The sequence below is a fragment of the Petromyzon marinus genome, unplaced genomic scaffold (genome assembly GCF_048934315.1).
Source record: "Petromyzon marinus isolate PM22_M1 ecotype Great Lakes invasive population unplaced genomic scaffold, UKy_Petmar_22M1.pri1.0 PM_Scaffold_19, whole genome shotgun sequence".
In the NCBI taxonomy this organism is placed as follows: domain Eukaryota; kingdom Metazoa; phylum Chordata; class Hyperoartia; order Petromyzontiformes; family Petromyzontidae; genus Petromyzon; species Petromyzon marinus.
The window spans coordinates 207,875-227,787 of record NW_027423157.1 but is presented as its reverse complement, the minus strand read 5'-3'; the positions used below and the strand labels follow the sequence as shown (position 1 = coordinate 227,787).

General features: G+C 47.4%; 1 protein-coding gene across 1 annotated transcript; it reads right to left on the bottom strand.

The window, feature by feature from the left end:
• Positions 1–16,222: 16,222 nt before the first annotated feature.
• LOC116937585 (uncharacterized) lies at positions 16,223–19,290 on the bottom strand. Its single transcript, XM_032944731.2, has 4 exons — positions 19,048–19,290; positions 18,296–18,398; positions 17,409–17,633; positions 16,223–16,409 (listed from the first exon to the last, which is right to left on the bottom strand). The coding sequence occupies exons 1-4, from the start codon at positions 19,142–19,144 to the stop codon at positions 16,223–16,225; spliced, it is 612 nt and encodes a 203-aa protein (XP_032800622.2). The 5' UTR covers positions 19,145–19,290.
• Positions 19,291–19,913: the final 623 nt, after the last annotated feature.

Genomic DNA, 19,913 nt, shown 5'->3' with positions numbered 1-19,913 from the left:
TTGCAGAGGGGTCAAATACTTATTTCCCTCATTAAAATGCAAATCAATTTATAACATTTTTGACATGCGTTTTTCTGGATTTTCTTGTTGTTATTCTGTCTCTCACTGTTCAAATAAACCTACCATTAAAATTATAGACTGATCATTTCTTTGTCAGTGGGCAAACGTACAAAATCTGCAGGGGATAAAATATTTTTTTCCCTCACTGTATGCGATTGGAAGTAAAATCACATAAAACAAAATAAGAAGAAAAAATATTAATGTACTTATAAACGACGTATTCTTATCACTCGATGAGCCGCGATGCCTTCAAGGCCAGCTGATCGTTCATGCACTAATGATTAAGCTTCTTATTAATGTATGTGTTGAGTGGGGATGTGTTCTTGATCAATTCTTTGCGTCAAGCAGACGCCAGGTGATGCGTTGTAATGTGTGGCAGTGTGCATATCATATGGATAGCTGGGTTCTCCTTCTTTCACAAGGACGGCCGGAGTTCGGTCCACAGCTGGTGGGAAGAGTTGGCACGACGCTCGCCGTCGGTGCGCGATGATCCCGTTGTTAGGTAGCACCCACAGCTCGTCCGCTGGCAGCTGACACCCTTGCTTGGTGATGCTGGTGGCCCTGCGGCGTGCTCTCTCCTGCTCCGGCTCTCTCGTGATGAACGATGCTTTCGTTTTTTGATGGCAGGCTTGGTCGACGTTTGGCGCTTTCCACCCTCTCTGACGGGTGATGCTGGAATTCTCGTCAGCTTAGCTCGAACTGCAGTGGCTCTTGTGAGTCGATGCCCAGAGCGGAATGATTTTCGAGCGATACTTCTGATGACGCTGAATTCGCACGGCATAGCATGTCGCTACTCAGCGAGCCTCGCCATCCTGGATGAGTTGAGGAGTCTTCTTCTGCGTCGGTGGCTAGCTGGTCATCTTCAGTAGCTGATGGTCGCCGTCTTCTGCCGCTGGTAGCAGCTGTTCAAATCATAGCCCGTGTCGCTCTTTTTATGCCAATTTTTTTCCTCTGGCTGTGTGTTGTGGGGCTGTACGTGTGTCCGTGTGTGTGTGTGTCCGGCAAAACAACCCACTACCTCCTCGCGGTGCCGGATGGGCAACTCTGTTGTGGACACTCCTCGGAGGCGAGGAGTGGCGGTCGTGGTTACTTATGCTCCCACCGAAGACGAACATCCGTGGAGGGATGCAGGCAAAGCCCATGAGTCAGATGCCTTCTATGACCTCCTGTCACAGGTGCTGGCTAAAGTGGCCCCTCGGGGTAGAGTTATCTTGTTGGGTGATTTCAATGCCCGAGTTGGTCATGATGCTGGCACCTGGTCTGGAGTGATTGGAGGGCATGGGCCAGATCAGCTCAATAACAACGATGGGAGGCTGCTATATTTTTGTGCAGCCCATGGGCTTGTAATTACCAGCATCGGCGCACCCACACAACATCATGGATGCATGCCGGGTCCAAGCAAGAACATCTGCTGGACTACATAGTGACGGACCAGCGGATGCGAGCCCATGTCCTTGACACCAGGACCTACCGTGGAGCTGATCTGCCCTCTGACCATCGACTAGTCATCTGTAAGATGTGCCTGCCATTCTTCCACTCCGGTGGTGGGTGTACACCCACGACCCCATTCCAACCTAAAGCGGCCTGGTCTCAGTTATCTGATGAAAGTTGCAAGCGAGAATTTCATCATTGCTTGCGGCAGGGGTTGGCATCGTCCCCCACTCCTCCTGATGTCGAGGGTAAATGGGCGAGGTTTAGGACTCTGACTCATGCAGCTGCAATGGCTGCTTTGGGTACGCGGCCCAGACCTCCCCAGAGACCCTGGCTGACAGAGGAGGTGTTCAGGATGGTTGAGAAAAAGCAACAGGCCCACTGTCATCGGCTACAAAATCCCACGTCAGAGAATGAGGAGGCTTACCGCAGCCGTCGCTCGGAGGTTCGGAGAGCCGTGAGGCGCTGCAAGGATGGGTGGTGGTCGCAGGTTGCTGAGGAGATGGAGTCTGCCTCAGTGGCCCGTGATCACAAATCTCTATTTAACTCCATCAAAAAAGTAACCTGCAGCGCCACACCTATTACCATCATTAGGGGGAAAAACGGTGATCCAATCTCTGACCCCCAAGAACAGGTTTGCAGATTTGCTGAGCATTTCTGTGAGGTCCTGGGAGAGGGAAAATCCCTCAGCCAGGAAAACATCGTGGCACAAAGTGAGGATGACCCTGCTGAGTCTGCGGTGCCTCAAATATTGGAATAAGTCACCCCCTGTGAGTGGCTGGCTGAAGTGCCATCTGTTGAGGAAGTACTGAAGGCGATCCGGAGTCTGAGGCCAGGAAAGGCAGCGGGCAGAGATGATCTCCCAAGCGAAATGCTTAGGGAGGGTGGCGTTTGTGCACAGACTGCCCTATGTGACATCATAACAACAGTCTGGACCACTGGACGGGTTCCGCAGAATTGGAAGGATGCCCTGGTGGTCCCCCTCTTTAAGAAGGGGGACCGCACAGACTGTAACAACTACAGGGGCATCTCACTCCTCAGTGTGCCGGGAAAGGTCCTGGCAAGGATTATTCAACATCGCCTTGCCAGGCATGCTGAGGAGAGGCTTGCAGAGCACCAATGCGGTTTCAGGAAAGGGTGGTCCTGCACAGATGCCATATTTTCTGTCTGTCTGCTACAGCATAGGTGTAGGGAATTCCAGCAAGACCTACATCTCTGCTTTATTGACCTGGTCAAGGCCTATGATACCATCAGTAGGCCTGGCTTCTAGGTTGTTCTTCGTGCTTTTGGAGTACCTGGCACTCTGCTCACGATCATTAAGGACCTTCATGATCGTGAGCGGGCCCGGGTAAAACTACGTGGCCGGGAGTCAGAGCCATTCCCTGTACACCTTGGGGTGCGACAGGGATGTCCTCTGGCTCTCACATTGTTTAACATCTATTTTGACCAGGTAGTTCATGAAGCCTTCAATAGCTGTACCAGGAGAATCTCCATATGGTACAGATATAACGGGAGGCTGATCGATGCCCGGGTGCGGTCAAGGGATGGCTCCCTATTGCTCAACCACGTTATGTATGCTGATGATTTGGTAATAGCTGCTCATTCAGAGGAGGATTTGTAGACGCTGCGGCTGAGACTGGAGCGTGCCACTAAGAGATGGGGCCTTACCATCAGCCCCACCAAAACTAAGCACTTGCCTGGGTATTTTTTACCATCGGACACTCCACCCCCACAACTCCCAATCGGTGATGGGGCAGTTGTGGAGAGAGTGGAGAGTTTCCCATACCTGGGCAGTGTGCTTATGACCGGCTCCAGTTTAACAGCAGAGGTCTCACTCCAAATCAGTCGAGCGGCAATATCTTTTCATCGGTTGCGTAACGCTGTGTGGAAGCTACCTGGTCTGTCGCTCCGCACTAAGCTTCAGGTCTTCTCGGCCACGGTCATTCCCTCCCTTCTCTACGCTTGCAAAACGTGGACCCCCCTAATGGAACATCTTTGCTGGTTAGAAACATTTAGGCTAGCCTGCCTACGATCCATCCTGGGTTTAAGCAGGCTGGATTGTGTGAGGAGCTCACAAATCTTTGAAAGATCTGGGCAAGGTCCCATCGGTGAGCTCCTCCGGCAGGCAAGGCTCCGTTGGCTGGGTCATGTAGTCCGCATGCCCAGCCACCGCATGCCGAAACAGTTTTTGTTTGGCTGGATCGAGGGGGCTAAACGGGTGCGGCACGGGCTAGAGAAGAGATGAAGTGATGTGGTACAGGAGGACGTGGAGCTGAGTGGACTTGCTGATGACTGGTACCAGAAGTGTCAAGATCGGCCTCTGTGGAGGAGGCTCGTGAAGGACGCTACTGGGCAGTTGGAGGTAGTCGCCCTCCAACAACAACGGAGGGCGGAGGATCGACGCTCACAACAACGAAAGGAGCGCCAGGTGGCTAAAGCACAGCAGGTTGGCACAGTAGGGGGCACAGGTGGTGCATCAGCCAGTCATCTCAGTCATCTTAGTCAGTCGACCGGTAACAGTTGGGTCTGCCCTGTGACTTCCTGCCTGTGGGCGTTCGACACTTCACGTGGCCTCAAGGTGCACATGGCCTGGCACAAGCGTCGTGGTGACGTCACCGCAACTTAGTGGTGAATGGCGGTTGTTGTTGTTGTGTATGTCATTTATTAAGCCATATTTTCATCCGTGGACACAGATGCCCCCCCTGCAATAAACGAGTCATTTCCCTCGCTCTGGGTGTCACATTCCTTGCTATTCCGTGCTGTGGAAAGACAAAGACGGTTGGGAGGCTCCTTCCCTATGGAACACAGTTCATCTTGGTTGTGTAAGTTTGACCTCTTTCGCCTCATCTCTTCTGGACAACCCTCGATTTAATACGGCACAAATATTATTTGGCCTATGTTTCCTAAGATTTGTGATTTAACATTGTCATCACCACGTATTTTTTTAGGGTTTATTAATTTCGTCCCCCTGTCTGTACCTGGGATCGGTGCTGTTATGCTTGAGTTATTATTTTTTTACGTCCTGAGTTTCAGAGGTGAGTTTCTTGACTGTTGGAATTCATATTCCTTGGTTTTTGTAAGGTCACATAAACGGCAAGATGTATTATAATTTAAGGTGAATAACGTTAGTATTAATATTATGTATGAGAAGTAATAACCCGCTATTTAGATTGTAGTCTGTTTTTTATCTTATTGAGTGTGTGGACAGTCTATGATGTCGACTCATTTGTTGCTAAGTTCTGAACTTTAACCCTAGTATTAATAGCAACGAAAGGGAAAATTATTTTAGAATTCGCCTGTGAGTGGCGCCTGGTTGTCTGTGAGCTCAAAGAGGGGGTCTTTGAAGTCCTGTCGAGTTCCCCTCGAGTCTCATTAGGAATTCCTCCCCATCCCCTTCTCTTTGGTTTGGGTTTATTACTTTTTATTACTCATCTCCGGCGGCCTGTTGTATGTGAGAATGGCGGCTGCTGTGAGGGGAGGGGGTTGTTCACTTCACCCCCTCTGGCCTCCAAGCCACACCACGGGAAAAATTGGCAACTCATTCTTAATTTAAAAAAATGGAAAAAGGCTTATATGCAACAATGACGAGAAGTAAAGCCTATTCGGATAAAAATACATATGCATTCACTGAGTCTAATGGCTTTGTGAGTTTGAAGTGCTCAACTTTCATTACCGAGAAGCTATCACAGGGAAAGTGGCCGACATATGGCACACAATCGGATTTGAAGGTAGAGAGCCATTCAAATAGGAGTGTACATATGTATGGTGAACTTCTTTTGCACTGTATATAGCCAATCATGCTAATCGGAGATGCGTGGGAAGGATAACAAACTTAACACGAAAAGCAGTTCTAAAGAAATTTGTTTTCAATTTACATTTATAAGCACATAGTTTCAGTGGCTTTCTAATATTGGAAGGAAGACCGTTCCAGATGGCCACAGAAGTGCATCTGAAATCATGAGGTGCAGTGACCCTCTTTGTTCAAAGGCTAGCCAAAGCCGCTGTGAAGATTGGTCATCAGAGGAAACTTAATGCAAATAAGGGGGTCAAGTTGGGAGAGACTGAAGAAATTATGGATTGGTGGTGGAGAACCATGGAAAGTTCCAGAAAGGTTGGGGAAGAGGATAAAATTAGCTAGGGAGAGAAGGGAGTTTGGGGTGCTGCCTGAATAGAGTAATTCCCTGATGTGTGACTGTGATTAACTTGAGCCAGCTCCGAGCGTGGTCCAAGGAATGCTCAGGATTTTGTAGGAGTTGAGCCTGTGCCGAGCTATGGCTGAGCTGCTCAAGCATATTTAACAGCAGCCAAATGACTCAAGCCAGAGCCTAAGACTGAGAGTTCGAGGCTGAGCTAGAGCTGAGCCATGGCTCTGAATGTGGGTCTCATAGTGCAAGGCGAGGCGCTATGTTTCACTGACAGAGTCTGCAGTAGTTGCACAGTTGGCGCCAATGTTATTTATAATCACAGTAGTTGAGTAATGTAGAGGTGATTTTTCAGTATTGGGATGTTTGGTCCAATACCAGTTACACTGTACGTGTTTTTTAACCTTGAGGATGAAACTAAAACTATTGAAAAAAACATTTTTTTATTTTACCAGGTAAGGCCCACTAACCTATATATTGTAGCTCTTTTTCAGAAGCGACCAGGCTACAGATGATAGGTCCACCAAGTGGCTTATTACGTTATAGCAGACAAATACTTTAAACGCATGTTTCTAAATGTGGAGTTAAAAACCGGAGGACCCGGAAAAAATCCATGTTGCCACGGGGAGATCACTCCAAATATATAGGTGCCATTGAACCCACGACCTCCTACTTACTAGGCGAGGGAGTTAAAATCTCGCCACTAGAAACTGGAGAACGCAGAGGGAACCAATGCAGAAGAGATGGAGAACATACCAACTCTACACGGGAGGGCGCCCAATTCAGGAGTCGAACCCAGGCACACTTCTCGCTGTGAGGCACGAGTTTCACTACCACATGGCCTCATTACGGTGCCTCTGTGGAGTCTTACCTTAAGGGTGTGACCAACATCTTCACGATCACGATGTTATTTGTCTTGTGGTCACGACACTCGATGACCTGGCCTTGACCTCCCACCACAATTGTCTTGAGCACCTCATAACGGTAGTTGAGATGCACATGTGGGTCCTGAGCGACAATCAAACAGAGGTCAGGGGTGAGGGCACCAACTCCATCATCAACACTCATTCACCCCCCCCCTGTTAATTCAGTGCTCGGTTTGATAGGAATGTCGCAGGTACAATTTAATAACCTGATGCACAGTTGTTATTAACTGAAGCACGATACATTTTCTTTGTGTGTGTTTGTTGGAAGGAGAGAGAGCTCTATCATGCTGCGAGTTTTCATGCTTGGCTGGTTGGCAGACCATACACTGTGGCTGATGATGCTGTGTGCAAGGACACTGCACGTCATCACGCAGTGAGTTATTACACAGTGTGTGAGGATACTGCACGTGATGATACTGTGCATGATGAAGATGATAATGAGGCCTGAAGTAGCAATCAGGGCAGCCAGCCTGGTTGCTACTTCAAGTACCAGATGTCTTTCATGACGGCAAGTTCTGCTTTCTCTCGGTGAGTTAGTTGAGGGCCAATAAGACCCAGGATTTCTGCGAACATGAGAAAAACAATAACTGTAAGTGATATTTTATCATCGAAGCGCATTTTACATAGGACAGCCTTACTGAGTCTCAAGACTCCTTCTCAGGAGGTTCCTGCAGATCTTTTGCAGAATGGGAGCAGTGCTTGTGCTGATATGTGATCCTGTGTTGAGGAATTTGTCAGGTAAATATTTCAGGATTGGAATGTTTTGGCCAATACATTGTGTGGTTATTTTGTAGCGATGGGATGAAACTGGGATACCCATATGCCCACACACACACTCTCACTCCCTTAAGTTCTTCAGAACTGGGGAATAATGTTTCAACTGCAAACAGGAAGGTGCTCGAATCAGCAATCAAACCCAGGACCTTCCTGCTGTGAGACACGAGTGTGGCTATTATGCTTCACCCTGCCACGTAAAGTTGTGATGCCATACTGGCTTACGTGGCTATTGATGTTTCTTTTGTTGTTACAATACTGAGGCCAACGCATAGATAATCATCAGTTTGGCAGGCTATGATTGAACAATTTTTGTAACCATCATGTGAAAAAGAGAGATCAAATTAAATATGGGAGTTCTAGTTAAATCAAAACTCTAGCTTCCAAAAGAGCGACTGCTGGCTCTACATTATCACTCTCACTGTACCAGTCATTCAGCTGCTAATCAGCAGAAAAATACATATCCCCCCATGCAACATGGCCACCATGATTTTCCTCATGCAACATGGCCACCTTGATATCACCCATGCAACATGGCCACCTTGACATCACCCATGCAACATAGTTGATGTGACATCACCCCTGCAACATGGCCACTGTTACGTCCCACATGACTATTACTACCTTTGGGTGATTTTCTCCGGATGGAGGCGGTACCCGCAGTGTCGCAAGACCCGCCATTGCTCCCATCTTTAGCGTTGCTCATCTACACAAAGACAAAGGTTCCTCAGATAGGATTCAACAAGGTGTTAAGTTAAGTGCAGTCGGTGAGTACTGAACAAGCACCGATGAGATCTGGGCTCCACATTCAGGAGGGTCCTGCTGATAGTTCAAAGCTAATGTGCAAGTTTATTGATGGGCATATGTGGTATATTGATGTGGTTGAGGACTGTTTTGTTGTTGTTTTTGCTGCCTTTCCCAATATTAAATCTTGACTTAAAGCTTTCGTGACTGCAGGAATTCATATTCTTTGGGTCTTTCGGTAAAGTCACGTAGATAGGTTAAAATTAAAAGAATAAAATAAATAAACCATAACGTTTCGATCACAACACAAGCGATCATCATCAGGAAGAAAACAGACGGGGAAAGTTGCTAAAAACAGACTGTTTTAAAAATGGGTGTAGCCCAAGGGTCATAAACGAAGTGGGCGAGGCACATGGCTACACCCATTTTAACCTTTAAAACAGTCTGCTATGAGCAGCTTTCCACCTCGGTTTTCCTCCTGATGATGATTGCTTGTGTTATGATTGAAACGTCGTCGTTTTTTGTTTATTGATTTTTAATTTGAACCTATCTACGTGACTTTATCAAAAGACCCAAATAATATTATTTCACAATATTGATAAATAAGACTTTTATAATTATTGTTTTTTATTTAAAGTTACTGATTTGCTTTCCATTTTTCTATTTTGCACTCCAATCGTTTTTTTATATTTGCTGTTGTAACTTGCTGACCCTCCCATACTGGACATCTGTGAAAACAAGCTTCGTAGGTCATCGGATTCCTACAGTCTAAATAAAGATTCTGTTTCCGATGTCCAATCGCAGCATTGGGATGTTTGTCTTATATCAAGATGCCACATCTGGATTTACATTGAGACAGAAAGAGGAACACGTGGATTGAAAGACACACAGGTTAATGGGATAATTCAAAATGTTAAGAAAACTGAGTGGGGCTGTGGCTGGGCCAGGACACGCCACGGCCAGAAGGGATGGTGATGGTTGATCGTCAAAAATAATAACGAAGTGACAGCCAATAATGGAGTGGCAGGTACGCATCTGAGAAAACGTCCGCCATCGAGATGGAGCTATGAAATAGGCTCATAGAATGCAGAGCATGTGCTGGCCAGATTATTTCATCGCTAGATTGCGAGAGGTGGCAGTGGCTCGAGGAGGGAGGCCTTCATCCAAAAGTGGATAGATAAGAGTGGTCTAAATGTTTATACATAGATAGTGTTCTGCCTCACGGCAAGTGTCTTGCCTCACGGCAGATGTGGGGCGTGTGTACACAGGAATTTCCTGTTTTTGAAATAGGGGGTGGTCACGTGACCAGGAAGTTGCGATTTTAGATTTCCGCTGAACCACGCGGGCGTCGGCCATTAAAAACATAATTCAAGATGGCGGCACACATCGCAGCTCCGTGAAGACAGCTGCAGCCACCGTTGTGGGACTTTGGGAAGCATTGTCTGTAAGTTCGTTTGTGTTCTTATGATACTGGCAATGTTGCTATAATATTAGAAGGACCTTTATAATGCTGTTATAACGCTAGAACCTTTATAATGCTGTTAAATTGTTACGATGTATGTAGGGGCTAGTTGATAATAAAGCCTGCAGCTTGCCTTGTTGTGATTTACCCGTAATCGAGTAAGTAGATTCAAACTTGAAATAACAAAATGTCTCATTCATAAGACAACTTTATGATGCTGTGGTGTTTATTCATTGTGTTGGTTTTTCTGGGTATTAACAGATGCTGTATTTGTGCTGTTTTCTTACCAGTTTTACCTCTCTCTACCGTTCAATTTCAATAAATGACGTTCGGAGTCAGATGTTCACCCTGGCTCTGAGGGTTTATTGGAAACGCGAGGTTATCTACTCAGCTAGCTCCGTAACGCAACGCAGAGCGAGGCCGGGATAGTACAAAGACATTCTTCTTGGAGCTCTCAAGCAGTCAGCCTGCAGCAAGCAAGGAGCTAGTGAGCCTGCAGCAAGCAACGAGCTCTCAAGCAGTCATCCTGCAGCAAGCAAAAGAGATCTCTCAAGCAGTCAGCCTGCAGCAAGCAAAAGAGCTCTCAAGCAGTCATCCTGCAGCAAGCAAGGAGCTCTGCAACGAGTCTACATTAAAAATTGTGTTGCAAGCATCTCAGCATGGAAAGCCACAGTTCAGCAGGGAGAAATGCTGAAGAAGGTGATTTAGGCAATCCAGGACCTCCCATCCAGCCACAAGAGGACCAAGGAAGTTCAAGGCCCCAAAGAGAGGTCAGGCTGACACAACGGGCCTTGGAAAGCTATGATGCTGAGAAGCAAGACCTTGATGCCAGGATACAAAGGGCATGGGACCGGGTTGAAGCTGATATATCTGAAGCTGCAAATGCCTCAGACACAGTGGCCTCAATTGTAGGCAATACGGGCATTTGCTGCTGCTGCGCGTGCCTGAGCTGCTGCCATACTAGTAGATGATGTCTTTGAGTGTGCTGAGCCTTTAGATCTTGTGGTGGACCTGGATGAGACAGAGTGTTGAGATCGGGTCTCTCTTAAGCCCTCCAGCGAGTGAAGGTGAGCAGCTCAAGCTACAAGCTCCTGGCAAATAAATACATCTCCCTCCTGATGAAGATGAAAACAGATGATGGCCTTGAGGGAGTGCGCACGCAAGAGAACTTCCTCGAACTGCTCGATGATAATGTACAGGCAGTGATACAAGATGCAATAGACCGTGTGGAGGGCTTAAGAGAGACCCGATCTCAGCACTCTGTCTCATCCAGGTCCACCACAAGATCTAAAGGCTCAGCACACTCAAAGACATCATCTACTAGTATGGCAGCAGCTCAGGCACGCACAGCAGCAGCAAATGCCCGTATTGCCTACATGGCTGAAGAGGAAGCCATGCTAATTGAAAAGGCCCGCATACAAGAAGAAGCAAGCATAGCAACTGCTGCCGCACGAGAGCAAGAGAGTATATTAGTGGCTGCTGCCACACGGAAGAAAATTGAGCTGGATGCTAAGTTAAGTACCCTACAGCTCAAAAAAGAAGCAGCTGCTGCAAGGACCCAAGCAGAGGTGCTCCAAGCAGCAGCCAATCTGGATAAGGAAGATAATTGGAGTGAGTTTGGCACTCAGATACCTGTCAAGGACCGTGATCAACTCACCAGAAAAAATATTTTGGACTGGTCTGAACAATGCATCAATGCTCCTCCACCAAACGATACTGAACAAATGGTGGACGTTCAGGCATCGCCATCTCCACACCGAATGAACATGAATGCTGTCTACGGGAATGGTGGAAATGCATATCCTGCCCTGGCAGCTAGTCGTCGACTCAGCGTCGCACATGTGGAATCAGAAATGGATGCATCACGTCAGACCCACATTCCAGACAGTCACATAAGGGGATCAAACCAACGTGATCGAAACCTTTTGGGCCCACAATCCAACACCATCGCGAATGACGGCATGCAAGGCAATGCAGCCAATAATGGCACCTCACAAGCGCCAGTATGGACACACCCTAGATCAGCAGGATTAGGGGACTTTGCTAGGTACCTGGCTCGCCACGAACTAATCAACACAGGACTCGTTAAGTTTGATGACCACTCTGAGAACTATCGAGCCTGGAGATCTACCTTCAGGAACGCAATCCGAAATGATGTATAATTTTATACCTACGTGACTTTATCGAAAGAACCAAAGAGTATGGATTCCTGCAGTCACGAAAGCTTCAAATCTAGCCTGTTTATGTAATCTAGTATATGAATAAAATGTTCACCATCATCGTTTTCCTATTTCTGGGACAATTGTGCCCTAAATAATAGGAGTTGCATTTCATTCAGGTCAGGCCCTGGCTGCTGACGTAGTTGTCTCCAGTCTGATGGCACAGTCATGTGAGAGAGCAGAGGCAATTGAGTGTGTGGAGGGGAGTACAGTGAGATGAGGGAAGAGACAGGTACATGTGGCCGAGAGTGAGATAAGGGAGAGACAATTGAGTTTGTGGAGGGGAGTAGTGTTCGAAGAGACGAGAGAGAAGCAGGATAGTGTGTGGAGGGTTTTAGAGTGAGGAGAGAGACAAGTGTGTTTGTTGAGGGGAGTAGAGTGGGAAGAGAGGGGAGAGGTAGGTAAGTGTTGCCTTGAGTGTGATGAGAGGGGAGAGACAGGTGAGTGTGTGTGGAGGGGAGTACAGTGGAATGAGAGGGGAGAGGCAGTTGAGCCACTCAATCAGCCACTCACTCAACCACTCGCACACTCAACCACGCACTTATCCACTCACTCACACACTCATCCACTCACTCAACCTCTCCAAAAACCACTCACTCAGCCACTCATCTCAGCTACTTACTCAGTCACTCACTCAACCACTCACCCCCACCCTCCCGCCCGTTGCGACAGCTCCCCCCTCCCCCTCCTCTGATTAGCCGACGCTCACCCCTCTCTGCCGTTACATTTACTTACAAATTTCATCCCTATTCCCGCCCACTTACCCTTGGGTTGTCAGACATGACTTCAACCGAGAAGATGGATGCAAAATTTAGCGATCTTTGGAAGGATGTTGATCAACCAGGTGTGGTGTTGACTGTTGTGTTTGCCGACTCTTTGAGTTGCATTACATTTCTAAGTTTGCTAAGTTTGATATATTTTTATTTTTTCTCTAGCAATTTTTCCCTCTGTAAATTTCACCTCCACCCTTTGTTTCACCCGTTGCGACAGCTCCCCCCTACCCCTCTTCTGATTAGCCAACACTCACTAGTTGCACATTCCATCCCTAGCATCGCCCACTTACTCTACGTATATAACCCTTGGTTGCAGTCGCTCTCTCGCTACATTTCATCCTCATAAGTCCGCCTGCTGTTTATAATTTTTCACCTGAGGATGATGGCTTGTGTTGCTATTGAAACGTCGTGATTTATTAGTTATTTTTCTATCTACGTGACTACCAAAAGAACCAGAGTATTAGGATCTTCTTTGGAGCCATTTTCATGCATTGCACGAAGAAAATAATATTTCTACTGGAGTGGAAATGTACCTTGGGTGAATGAGAAGTTAAAAATGTGTGAGAGGTTTATAGATGAGATCTGCCACAGACACAAGTGCAAACGAATGTAACTCGTCTTCCCCCGTGGATGACCATGTCTTCATTGATGCGAGCTGATGCAGTACATCCAGTTGGGATATGGGACTAAACGAGAAATAGGGCCGAACCCAGTGCCGTACCCGATACACTAATCCTTGACCTTAGCCACTTGATGAGTATCTCATGGTTGATGGTATCGAAGGCGGCTGAGAGATCGAGGCAAATCAACACTGGTGCACCGGTCATCCATGATCTTGTAGAGGTCATTGGTGATCTTGTAGAGGTCATTGGTGATCTTTAGTCGAGCAGTCTGAGTGCTGTGGAACTTCCGGTATGCCGACTGCAATGGGTTGAATCTGCCCGTCGAAGTGACATGGGCCAGTAATTGCTTCAGACAAAGGTACTCTTAGACTTTTTAAATCGTAGTCGGGTTTGAGATTGGGAGATATTTTGCATTCATGATCCTGAATCGTAACAATTCAGTGGTGAATCGTTCCACCCCACAGCAGGAATCGTGTACATGTGTGTACGTGTATGCACAGCTGTGCTCATTGTCTTCTGTATTGGTTACGTACATTCCTTATTTATGTAGTGGAATATCACTCTGAGGTGATTGCTTTGTGTAGATAGGAATTATGTTAAGTAGAGAAGATGAATCTAAATCAGTTCCTCCACCGAATCGCGGGAAGCCAGCAGCCAGGCGGTGAACCGGCACTACCAACAATCCCCCAAGCTCTGCGCTTCGCTATACAGTAAGACCTTGGATTGCGAGTAACTTGGTCTGCGAGTGTTTTGCAAGACGAGCAAAAATTGTAATTAAATATTAATTTGATAAACGAGCGAGGTCTTGCAATACGAGTAGTGTACGTATACGCTTTGTCTGGCGAGCGTCACGTGATCACAACTGATATACGAGTGCTTTGGATTACAAACACGTTTCCGGAACGAATTGTTTACAATCCAAGGTTTTACTGTATGTGTTTATATATTTATATATTTGTAGCCACTTAATGAGTTGCTGCAAATGTCCCGCATATGTGAGCAGGGGGCAACATTCTGTCCGACGCAAATGGAACAGGTATATTCCACAGTTTTGTTGTACTGCCTTCTTCTGGCAAGCCAGGGTATGGCTCATCCTTGATGCCCACCAGAAGGGAGATTGCACACTTGCTATTTGATTCCCTGAAATTATTTGTTTCATCGGATCGGCTCGCTTAACACCATCATGCGGTCCAGTGCATGCAGAGTCACACGTTTTCTACAACTTATGTTTGTTAAACTTATTTTGCAGCGTACATAGTCAACCGTGCTAACCCGGGGTACATTCAAACCTCGCCACAAAAGCCCTGTTGCTCGTGAGCACAGCAACTCAAATCAATCAGGTGCAAGGTTTGCGTGATTAATGCTAACAAATCGGGGTCCATAATGAAGAATAATGCAGAAGGTCGAGTTCTGTCCATTTAAATCCAAGCGTGTTTCTTACCAACCAGATTACAGGCGGTGCATTCGACACCATTTGGAATGCGCTGTTGCAATGTGTGGTTCATTTGAAACCATTATCAACACTGAGAAACCCACACAGTGATTTCCTGGATTTAAACGATGCAATGTTTGTTATCCAAACCACTATTGGCTCCCATAACACGTTTTTTGCACACAGCATCCAATAGCGGTCACTGTTGGACCAGAACCAGAAACAAATATTGCCATCTGCACATGAAGGCAACATTCAATCATACATGTTTCACAGTTCGGAAAAACATGTACGACATTAAGGAGAGATTTGCCAGCATATTATACTTAATCACCGTACGCGATGATGACAAATGTTGCATTTCTCAATCGTCAATAACTGTAAACGGTTGCACCAAGCTCAAAGGAACCCAATCTGGATGTGTCATGACGTTTATTGTATGCACAGGCATTGTCGGAAACTGTTGCCATACTTCACACAAGACAGCACACATTCAGTTGTCTTTTTAAAACCTGCACCATCTGAAGAGCCAAAGCAGAATGGTGCTCTTCAGGAGCAATATTTAAAGCAAGTCGGTTGTTACTGCCGTTAACACTGAGCCAAAGTCCTTGTGGCCTGGCTTCTGGGTGAGTTTGCAGTCTCCAGCCAGCAGAGAATCAGCAGCCACAGATTTTCCAACAAATCCTTGTCTCGGTTTGATTCACCGAACAATATCTACTGACCACACCACAAGTAAAACAATAATGTAACTCTGAACAAAAATATGAATAAATTAGGACGGTTTATTAAATGCATTGTATCCATGGAAATATGTACAGCAATAGACAAAACATATACAGCAATAGAATAAAAATATGTACACCAATAGACTAAAAATGTGTATTACGGGGGGAGGGTGGGTGGTGTGGTGATAGCAGTCGTGGTTTACACCGATGCACGACCACGACCACTACCATCCCTCCTGTGGGGTGGACCGGCCACCGCACAGTAGCACGCGGTGGAGGAGTGAGCGTATTGCTCTCCCCACACGAGCCATGCACCCTCGCTTCTTATTCATTTCCTTCATCTCCTTTTCCTTCTTCAAATTCTCAAACACCTACACCATCATCTCCTCCACCACCATATTTCCCCCCTTATCCATCTCCTCGTCCTCCCCTTCCTCTAGCTCCTCCTCTGGCTCCTCCGTCTCCTCCTCCTCCGTCTCCTCCTCCTCCGTATCCTCTTCCTCCTCCACATCCGTCTTTTCATCTCCCATCTTCACCTTCACCTCATTCTCTAACTTCTCAACCTCCTGCACCATCATCTCCTCCACCACCATCTTCTCTTCCTGCACCATATTTCCCCCCTTATCCATCTCCTCGTCCATCTCCTCGTCCGTCTCCTCCTCTGTCTCTTCCTCCGTCTCCTCCTCCGTATCCTCCATCTCTTCATCTGTCTCCTCATCCTGCTCCTCCGTATTCTCTTCCTCCTCCACCTCCATCTTTTCCTCGTCCATCTTCACCTTCACCTCATTCTCTTCTAACTTTTCAACCTTCTGCACCATCATCTCCTCCACCACCATCTTCTCTTCCTGCACCATATTTCCCCCCTTGTCCATCTCCTCGTCTGTCTCCTCATCCGTCTGCTCCTCCGTCTCCTACTCTGTATCCTCCGTCTCCTCATCTGTCTGTTCATCTGTCTCTTCATCTGTCTCCTCATCCTGCTCCTCTGTATTCTCTTCCTCCTCCACCTCCGTCTTTTGCTCTCCCTCATTTTCCACCACAACCTCTGTTTCCTCTTCAGAGGCCTGGGCAAGTGAGGAGGTGGGCTGCACCGGTTTCACTCTGGGGAGACACACGCACGACACGACTCCTTTTTGCTATGGCAGAGTCACCTCCCCATCTCCCGTTGTTGTGGCAGATTAAACCAAGCTTAATAACAATGAAAAAATTGAGTACGCTTGATGTCAGAGCTGTCATTCTGATGGGAAAAGATTATCATGAAGGAATGTGCCACTGTGTCTCATCCAGTCTGCTGTAGTGTCACAGTAACAGGCAGCGTTGCTTTGTAAATCCAACAAAGTAATTTGTCATGATATCTTTTTTTTTTATGATATATTCTAATTGGGGCAAATATGACCCCTGGCACACAATGGCCTACTCGTTTTGAACGACATTAGGGGAGATCTTCAACATCCACTGCAAAGGACAGGGTGCATCATGTCTTGACGTCCCGCCATGGCAGTAATAACCATGGCGGGACGTCAAGAGTGCTGCCGCTGGGCCGCATCACCCACGCACGATTGTTGTAAAAATATCTGATGGTGATTCGTGTTAGATAAAGCTGCCCATCTTGACTTCGATGGCATCTTAGAGTGCTTTACAACGCAATGAGGCACTTACATATCACATCTTGCACCTCAACGTATTTTCTGGTGAATGAAGGGTTAGATGGTGAAGATATGCCCGCATGGTTATGTGGGCTCACCCAGAAACCAATTATGGAAGAGAAATCGGTCTACAGCTGAATGTACACGAGGGATAGGCTGGAATACACTTGTGTTCTCCCCCCGTTCTGCATGGGTTTCCTCTGGGTTCAGCAGGTTCTTCCCCGAAACTGAACCCACAAATACAATACAACTGGTCTTGGATCAAAATCGACCTCTAAAGCGCTCAATTGGGATCACACACAGCAACTTTGTTCCCTACTGCGAACAAAACTTGGCAGGGCCCTCTTGAATATTTTATCTTGAGACTCAATGATGTTCATCCTGGGTGAGCAAACGTAGTAATAATGATACAAAATAATAAACACTTACACAGGACACATGCAGAGTTGCTTACCGTGGCTCAGCGGCTCCAGACTTTGCATCGTATTCTCCGGAGCCCTCTTCTCTGGATCTCAGCACGATCAGGCCCTGCACACTGCTAACATCGGTGGTGGTAGCGGTGGTAATGTTCGTGCTGGTGGTGGCAGTGGCTGTCCCTTGATCATCGACCTCAGCCATGTTCTGAAGCCAGCTGTGTGCGAGCGCCTGAGTGGGAGTCATCCGAAGATTTGGATCCCATCTGTTGAGAGACACGCGGGGCACACGTGGTGAGAGGCACGTTTCAAGGATTTACATTCCTTCCCTTCTTCCACGAGGTCCAGGAATTCTCACCAGCAGCGGGGAGTACTCCACTGCCCAGTAGCCTAAAAATGCACCTAGCCTGCCACTGCCCAGTAGCATCTTTCATGGGCCTCCACCACAGACACCGATCTTAACACTGCTGGTACAGGTCATCGGCAGGTTCACTGAGCTTCACATCCTCCTGTACCACATCAGCTCCACCTCTTCTGTGACACGGCTCAGCGCTGACGACGTGGCCCAGACGTACTACATTCTCCACATGTTGGACTTTCGGATCCAACGAAGAGGAAGAAGAAAATGGGGGTCTATGGGTGTCTCTGTAACGATCACTTGAAGGAGAGTGACTGATATTAGAATCCTTGTGGGGAGGCGTGGGAGAGGGGGATGGGCAGGCGGGAGGTTGTCTTACTGTATCTACTGTAGGCAACAATGGACACAGTCCACCAACTCTGGCCCAGGAGGTGATGAGTAAGAATGAGACGGTGGAGCTGGTGATCGATGGAGAGTGATCACCAATCATTTGGAGGAGATTGAGTGATGGAGAATCCTTGTGGGGGGCAGCAGGGGGAATATGGAAGAGGGAGAGGGGGTAGTTCTTACTGGAGGCAGAGGCTGATAAAGTCCACAAACTCCGTGTCCTGGCTCTTGAGCACAGAGCGTAGTGGGAAGCTCCCCGGCAGGCTGTATGGTTTCTTCCAACCACCTGCAGGAGCCATGCACAGCGGAAGAGAGAGATATACATAGTTACAAACCACATCACCCACCTACCCACCCACTCACCCACCTACCCACCCACTCACCCACCTACCCATCCCCTCCACGGCCTACTCAAAAACAACAACTGCCATTCGCCACTAAGTGGCAGTGACATCATCATGGCGCTTGTACCAGGCTATGTGCACTTTAAGGCCACCTGAAGTGTCAAAAGCCCGCTGGCAGAAGGTCATGGGACAGACTGAATGAGATGACTGGCCGTGGTAATTCAATTTAAGGTGGAGGGGTTACCAGCCCCTCGCACCCATTGGCCTCAGTGGTGGCTATGAGCCCCATCATGGGAATAGCATATTGAAATTGACCTTCCCTCCGTTGGCATTGCTTACCACAGCGTTACCGACCGGTACCACCTTTGAGGTGTGGTGTTGTTTTGTTGGACTCATTCACCTACTCACCCACCTACCCACCCACTTATCCCCGCCACCCCCTTGCCCCCCACCCATGCACACGCCTACCCATCCGCCTACCCATCCACCTACCCATCTACCTACCAACCCTCCTACTCAGAAAAAAAATCACTGCAAATCACTCCGTTGGAATTACGCAATATCAGCCCAAAGCCACCCCTTTTAACTTACCAAAGTATATCAATCCGTAAGGAGCGGCATGTATGAAGTTTCTTGGGGGCAAACCCAGCCTCTGCACACGGTTCAGACAAAGACAGAGGTCAATCATAAAGCCTCAGTAGACTGTTGGGGCAAGTGCTGAGAGCAAGTAGCAGCATGTATTGAGGCTGGAACTGTGGCACACGAGGGCATGGTTGATCACATTGCCCCAGGTGCTTCACACACCAAACTAGGTACTTATTTGAAGCTGATTTGATCTAGGAGAGGCCTAGGGACCAGTTCAGATGTTTGAACCTTATGGCAGTACCCCGGGGTACCATAGTACCCCGGGGTACTATGGTCTGGTGATGGTGTGGTGATGGTCGGCGATGCGGCAATTGACTCATCTCAGCAAGCTGTACACGATGCACTATTAAAAGTTGCATTTTTCGATAATGGATATTTTTATGCCAATGTTTGGCGTTTCAACATCGCGGAGTAGCACTTATTTCGGATTCATTGGTACCCCAGTCGCAGAGTTAAGTACACCCCTGCAAAAAAGTGTCCCAGAAATAAAATATTTAATTGCCTCGGCCATTTTGTATTATTTGGTACCCTCCGGTGCTGGTGGTGGCAGTGGCCATGAGTCGGAATCAAACTCAGGTCTCTGCCGGGTTCGTAGCACAGCGCGGTGTGCTAACCACTGCACCACACATTCTATACACATAGGCAAAGACAAATATCCCCCATATAGCCTTAACATACTTTTGGTCACACACATAGACAAGACAAACAGACAAACACGTGTACACACATGTACAAGACAAAAATCCCCCGTATAACCTAAACAGACTTGGGGCAAGTGATGTTAGTGAGTAGCACCTCTGAAGGCTGACACG

Coding starts and splice junctions, on each gene's coding strand:
- LOC116937585 (XM_032944731.2), bottom strand. CDS start 19,144: ATGATTGACCTCTGTCTTTGTCTGAACCGTGTGCAGAGGCTGGGTTTG. Junction 18,399..19,047: donor TTACGGATTGATATACTTTG/GTAAGTTAAAAG, acceptor TGGCTCCTGCAG/GTGGTTGGAAGAAACCATAC. Junction 17,634..18,295: donor TTTATCAGCCTCTGCCTCCA/GTAAGAACTACC, acceptor GTCTCTCAACAG/ATGGGATCCAAATCTTCGGA.